At 59.1% G+C, this 6886-nt stretch overlaps 1 protein-coding gene across 1 annotated transcript in view; it reads right to left on the bottom strand.

Annotated features, from left to right (window-relative positions):
• The window catches only part of TLE2 (transducin-like enhancer of split 2), a 36504-nt gene that overhangs the window by 10029 nt on the left and 19589 nt on the right, over positions 1-6886 (bottom strand). The window contains 8 exon segments of the mRNA XM_009893993.1: positions 59-82; positions 84-152; positions 2172-2185; positions 2285-2474; positions 2933-3007; positions 3198-3260; positions 5206-5250; positions 6585-6648. Coding sequence (XP_009892295.1) covers positions 59-82; positions 84-152; positions 2172-2185; positions 2285-2474; positions 2933-3007; positions 3198-3260; positions 5206-5250; positions 6585-6605 — 501 coding nt within the window. The 5' untranslated portion in view covers positions 6606-6648.

Here is a 6886-nt window from a genome sequence, read left to right on the forward strand (position 1 = left end):
ATCACGGCCAGCTGAGGCCACCGGCCCAGCCACAGCCAGGCATGCCAGCGCGACTTACCCGGCTCAGTGTGTGCTCTGGAGCCCAGGCAGCGGCAGGGAGAGTGTCCGGGCAGGTCCGTGCCGGCGAGGCAGAGGGGAGGAGAGGATAGAGACTGTTAATGCGAAGGCCAAGTCCCCAAGTACCCAGGCAGGGGGGAGCGGGGACACTGCAGAGAAACACGGGAGGAGGCAGCGGACTGAAAAAAAAACAACCATCACACCCGATTTCCCACTTTGCCCATCCGCAGCGTGGATTCTCTGATGTCTAACAGGAGGTGAGCATGCTGGTCCTACTCGAGGAAGCAGGGGGAATCTCTCTCTACCCACCTACTTCCAAGAAATCCCTGGAATCTCTTCCTTGGACATGGCAATGGGTCCAAGGGTGCCAGCAGGGGACAAGCCGTCCGGCCAGCTGAGAGCTCCTGAATCACACCCATCCTATTTCCTTAGGAAGCCATGCTAAAAAGCCCTGCTTGGAAACCCTCCAAGGCTTTTTTCCATGCGCAAGAAAACAAGTCCACCTCCCTAAGCTCTGGGAAGAAGTTTCGGGCATTTGTTGCAAGCCTAAGCATGGGGTTACGGGCTGGGGTGTAGCAACCCTCCCCATTTGATTTCACTCCTAGCAATCGCATCAGCCTTTGGAGAGAACAAACTCATCCCAGTCTCTGCTGGCAGGAGGCGGCAGACGGGTACCAGATGAGGGACTCTCCACGTGAGCAGCTGCTCCAAGACTATGGTCAGCATGAAGAAGCCATCAGCACTTCAGCCCTGGCTCAGCTTCATCCACACCAGCTCCGGCTAACTATGGCAGAGCACCGGAGGTTAACCCAAGCCATATGTAGCATTTAACTTTTTTTTTTTTTTTTTTTAAAAAAAAAAGGGAATTATTCTGGGTGTCTTTGCACCCTCCGCCAGGGTGGATGCCCCTGCCAAGGAGCAGCTCAGGGCTGTGCAGGGCAGGAGGTGCCACGGAAGCGCAGGCTGCCCGGGTCCCTAAGGGTTAAGGCAGCACAGCACACACTGCTTTTATCCTCTTTCTGGAGTTTTTCTCCTTCGGGGGAAGGCCATGCTTAAAGAAACACTGACAGAATAAAAACCGCAGACACTTGCGTACTGGGGCACAAGGCAGACACCGACAGTTTCCTGCTGCTGGTTTCACCACCTTGAAATCTCACAAGCAAAACCGGATCATTATGAAAACGCAACCAACCCCTCCGCTGCCCAGTTTTGCTGTTACCCTTGGGTCCTGTCCCAGCAGCATTTCCAGGCCCCAAACTGGGGACATGGGGAGCAGCCAGCACCTTCCCCAGAGGAGTCTGCAGAGGAGCATCGCTATGGCTGCTGAATTCTACTGCCCGTTTCCAGCCCATAGAGATGCCCGGAGCCCTCTCCCTGTGCCTCGGTCTTCCTGTCGGCAAACCCCGATGCATGTGCTCTGCAGAAGGCGACGAGCTCAGAGCGGCTTCTCCTCCGCGCAGCACTTCAACAGCAACAAGCCACCAGCAAAGCTGGATGGTGTTATTAATTTGGCCCAGGCCTGCCAGTAGCATTCAGAGCACTGATTTAACGACAATTAAATATTGATGATGTTTGTAAAGCACTTTGTGATCCTGATAGGAGGAGGCACCCATAAGGATGAGGAATTACTGCTATTTACAAGGCACCACACACACAATAAGGCTCTGCTTCCTAAATTCCCTGTCACACACCCATGGCTCCCACAGTTTCTACCGGGGACTTGCAACAGTATTTTCCCTTAAAGTCTCGACTTTGTGCACCAGTGAAAACCCTGGTGTAAACAGAGAGGGTTTCTCTGTGGCAGGGATCTCACAGCTGCCTCTGGGAAGGGGGACCCCCCGACACTGGAAATACCCGGGGGGGCAGGAAGAGCCATGTGTGCACACATGCGTGCCCAGAGCCCCTCTGCCCCGCGTCTGGGGGGCGCACGCAGCCGGCCCCCACCGCCACACGCCATCCCTGCACAGCAGCTGTTCCCCCGGTCAGAAATAGAGCCAGCTCCTGGGGCTGCAGATATTTAACTAGCTGGATCTGTCACTCGCAGCGCTTGCCGCTCCCCCCAGCCCCAGGGAGCAGCTGCCAGGCATGGAGGAGTGCTGGGAAACAGGCAGAACAGGCAGCAGGATCCCTCACAGCGCTGCCCGCGCACCTCTGGGACGTCTGCCCAGCACTGAGGCAGCCGGGCTAACCTCCGAAGGGTTAATCCAGCTGTGCTTATTCCCCTTACCTCTGTTCTCCCCATCCTGGGCCACTCGGTCCTCCTTGGCAGCCAGCTGGGACTGTGCCATCAATGACCCCGAGAGGGCCAGGAGCCCTGGGGTGCCGCTGGCCCCGCTCAGACTAGAAGGCGGCATGCTGGAGGGATGGGGTGTCAGTGGGATGGGGGATGCGTGGTGGGAGAGGTGCTGAAGCTGCTGCTGCTGAAAGAGAAAGAGCAAATAGTCCTGGATCCGGGAGGGGACAGCCACAGCCATGCCCGGTGCCCCTCAGCTTCCTGCGTGAACTTTGATGCAAAGCGCGATGGGATGAGAAGCACGGCGAGGACAAAGAGGGGAGCAGAGCTGTCGGGGCTGTGCAGTCCAGGTCACATCGCCTGCCCCTTCCACCCCAGCACCTCGAGTACCTCCACCCTGCGACAGACGTGATCCCGGTGCATGGCAGACAAGCCCGAGCTGTGGCTCTGCCCTGCTCAGGGCAGCGGGGACTAGGGAGGATCGCAAAGGCCATCCACTGCCCCTGGGACACAGTGGCAAACCCTCTCACCACTGGGGACCAGTCCCGGGCTTATCGAAGCCATAAAGACCCTGACTTCCCCCATCACTGCACCGCGTGGTCTGAACCCCCGAGCAGGAAGACCCTTCACAGCGTGACTCACCCCGACAATGCTGTTCAGTTCCCCCATGGTCACCTGCTTGGCCCTCTCCACAGCCTGCAGGACCTGCTGCTGGTGCTGTGAAAGAAGAGCACTGGGGGGTCGCACCGTGCTCCGGGACAGAGGGACCCCCTCTCCCGGCCCAAGTACAGAGGTTTCCTCCCCTGCGAACCTCCTGTTGTTCAGGCTGGACTCAGGTTCACCCCTTCCTAAGGGCCTCGAGAGAAGCCCGAGCAGTCTGGTGCACATCCCCCACCTCCCCTCTTACCTCCTGCGTCAGAAAGGGTATAATCTGGGCGCAGATGGCACTCAGTCTCTTGACAATCTCTGCCTGAAAGAGGAAGCAGGTATCACCACGGACAGGAGGGCTCTGAGCCCCGTCCTGACCCCTCCAGCGGAGAGGAGGACAGCCAAGCATCCCGCAGACGCACGCAGCCTCTGCCGAGCAGTTAAACCTCCCCCACCCGCACCCGCTCACTGTAAATCCCCCGTTTGCCTCCACGTCCCTGCTGGGATTTCCCAAGCTGCTGCCAAAGGAGGACTCTGCTGTGGGACCCTCCTGGGCTGTCAGGTCCCCCCAGGCGCACAGGAGGGAACCCGACTCCTAAATCCCTCGGTGGATCCAGGCCAAGCCGCGCTCCGAGCTGTCAGTCCTTTTGCAGCCCAGCTGGCTTTGCTCAGCCCAAACCCATCTTGGCTTTGTGGGCTGCAGCTCTCCCAGCCAGCGGGCAGGCTGGCAGGGAAGGAGGAGAGCCGAGCCACAAGCGCTGGCAGCCGGCCATCGGCGTGCTGCTTGCTCTCTCCCCGAACATTGGACTCAAAGCCAGGGGAGAGCAAGGGGGATGCAAAATTCACACAAACGACCTCAGCCCTCTCCGCATCGTGCCAGCAAAGCCCTCGCGAGGCACCGACAATGGTACCTGTTCTGCCCTCCCCATCCCGGCCGGAGCAGGGACCCCGCTCCCATCCTTGCCGAAGCCCCACGCCAGCCAGCAGCTCTCCCCGCTCCCTTCCGACGGGGAGCGGGGGCTCAGAGCACCCCCGTACCCCTCCCCTGCCCAGCAAGCGGCAGTGAGCAAAGCAGAGGACCCAGCACGTCCTCTCCTCAGCCTGCGGTTACAGACAGACCCACAGCCTGGCTGCGTCCCCAGCGGGGTAAGCGGCATTTCCCAAGGGAAGGGGCTGTGGCTTCCCTCCCAGCCTCTCTGAAAGAAAACCCGCACCTCCCGGGGAAAACTTGATCCCCCCCACCCGCTGCAAATCCACCCTGGCACTGGCGGAGGGGTTGGCTGCTCTGAAGTGTTTTCTCATCTCAGGTTTCTGACAATCCCTGACAGCATTGCAGAGAGGTCAAACCACGCACAAAGCCGGCACAGAACAAAGGGAACATTTACCTGCTGCACTCAAAGGCTGCCTGCGCCCCCAGAGCTCACCCGCGGGTCCCGGCTGCTGCGTCAGCCACCCCCCAGTGCCCACACAGGACCCCAGGAGCCAGAGAACCCCTCTCCTCCCCACACAGAGCCAGGAGCCAGACACAGGTGGACCAGGGGTCCCTCTCCCAGCCACTTGGCCATCGCCTCTGTCACCACGCGTGGCTTGGGCCACCCCTGGGTCCCAGTCCCACCAGAGCTCAGAGCACGTGGGAACGGCAGGAACACGCTCGCAGGCGCTATGGCTCTCCCTGCTAACAAAAGGAGCAAACTCGAAGGGGCTGAGCCAGCTGGAGGAATATGACAGTTGACTTGCCACTTTGTCAGGCATTGGTCCAAACTAATTTCCCTGGCAGAGAGCCCGTGATGACTAGATTGATAAATCTGAAGAGGGAAAGCAAATTAACGCTGGAACAAAAGGGGAACCAGGGAAGGGTGAAAACACTCCTCTGGCTTCAGGAAAGGAAAAGGGGATTAAAAAAAAGAAAAGAAAAGAAAGACAATCCGTTTGCCTCCGGGCTCCAGCTCCTGCTGTTTCCTCCTGATCCCTCCTGTGTCTGGGGCCCCAGGGAACCGCTGCAGGGAGGGATGCGCACAGGGCTCAGGGCCAGGCTCTGAGAGGTGCTTTGGGATGGCCCGAAGGAGGCCCCGTCCCAAGGCACCTACCAGAACTCAACTGCACACATCCTGACAACTGCTGAACCCCTTTGCCTGCACAGAGCTGTGCTATGTCTCCTGTGACACTACAGCTACACGGGGACCAGGGAGATCATTTTCCAACAAAGTCTCCATCCTCAGCCTGTCCCCACCAACCCTTGCCGCTGGCCCGTACCCCACCTCACTCACCTGCTTGTGCATTTCAATGTTCAGCCCATAGGACATCTCATAGTACTGAGAACAAGATCAGAACACAGCCTGGTTAGGAGATGCCCAGAGCAACTGGCCCGTAACCAGCCAGCCCGGCCCTGCTCCCCCCAGCCAAACCCCACAGCTGCTGCCGAGGGTCCAGGCTCCCCCCAGCCCATGAGAAACAGGGGTCCAGCACAGCACGAGACCCATGCTACCAGCCTGGGACAGGGGAGGGAGAAGCCACAGCGTAGACTGTTTAACACCTGTAATGATTACACCGCAGTTTCTGTGTCAGTTTAAGCCAGCATAAGCCAGCCCTGTTGCCCCCCACATCCCCTCCTGTCCTGGTCCATCCCTTCCCGCTCCTAACCCAGACCCAATCCCTGAGGCAGTTGCCCATCTAGTCACATGGGTGGCCATGCCTGCGCAAAAGCAAAGATGACATCGGGTTACACATTTCACCAGTCACTAGTGACTCTGGCAATGGTGACAGCAGCAGACCCCCTCCCCTCACCCCTGAGGACAGGGAGAAGGGGGGGACCAGAGGACGTGCCTTCCTCCAGCAAAGCCCATTTCAAAGGTGGCAGCCCAACTCTGGGAATCCCTGACCCTCTGGGATGTGGGAAGGGATCCCAGCTGGTGGGTGACAGGAATGTGCCCTGCAATGCCATTAAAGCCTCGTACACCAATGGCCGCACAGAACGGGGCTATCATCACCCAGGGGACAGGGGTTGCCCAAGTTTAGATCTGTTTGCCTTTTGGATAGCATAATTTGGGTTGGCCCTTTCCCTGGAGCAGCCGGTAATGTCAGATACTGAAGGAGAGGGAATACTGCTCCGGCTCTGCAGTTCCCATCCTCTTCCAGTCCTTCCAGCAGCTGTCCTCCCCCCCACCCCCCCGGCTGCCAGGTGGGTCAGTGTCTATTAACACCTCACCGGCAACTGTGGGGGGGTCCTGCCCTGCTCCTTCTAAAGGCAGCTTCCCCTTCCATCCAAAACACCAGCCTTGGGGTATCACTGACAAGACACCCCCACCGTGGGAGAGAGACAGGGAGGAGGGGGGAGATCTCTTAAAAGGCCAAACAAAAAGGGGAAAAAAAAAGAAAAGAGACAAAACCTATGGCACAATTCCTGGGCTCAAGCAGCACCGAGTGGCAGCAGACATCAGCAGAAGAGGCAGCGGTTGCTAGGAATAATGATTAACTCCTTCCTAACTCACGCACCCCCAGCCCTACCACCCAGGCCAGCATCCCTCTGGCAGGGGTGGCCTGGGGAGGCCACTGGGGCAAGTGGCTGAGCGGAACCCCAGAGCCCCACTGGAGGGTGGCAGTCAGGGATGCTCTGGGGGAGGTAGGGGACAGGGCAGGGATAGCTCACCATGACATAATGTCTCTGCATCTCCGTCTTCTCGCTCACCAGCTTCTCACATTCCAGCTTCAGGCTGCAAAGAGGATCCACAGTTTTCGTTCACGGACCCACATCTCCTGCCCCATCCCCCCAGTTCCCACTTTCCACCCCGAGAGCTCAGCAAGCTCGGCACATCTCCTGCCTCCCCCCTGCAGACTCGTGGGGCCGTGGGGGTGTCACAGGCCAACCCCAACTGGTGTCACCATGCCTGGGGGCCCCGAACCCCTGTGGCTGTGCTGCCCACCCAGCCCCCTCTCCCCCCCGACAGTCTA

The sequence above is a fragment of the Charadrius vociferus genome, unplaced genomic scaffold, assembly GCF_000708025.1.
Source record: "Charadrius vociferus isolate BGI_N301 unplaced genomic scaffold, ASM70802v2 scaffold1168, whole genome shotgun sequence".
NCBI lineage: Eukaryota > Metazoa > Chordata > Aves > Charadriiformes > Charadriidae > Charadrius > Charadrius vociferus.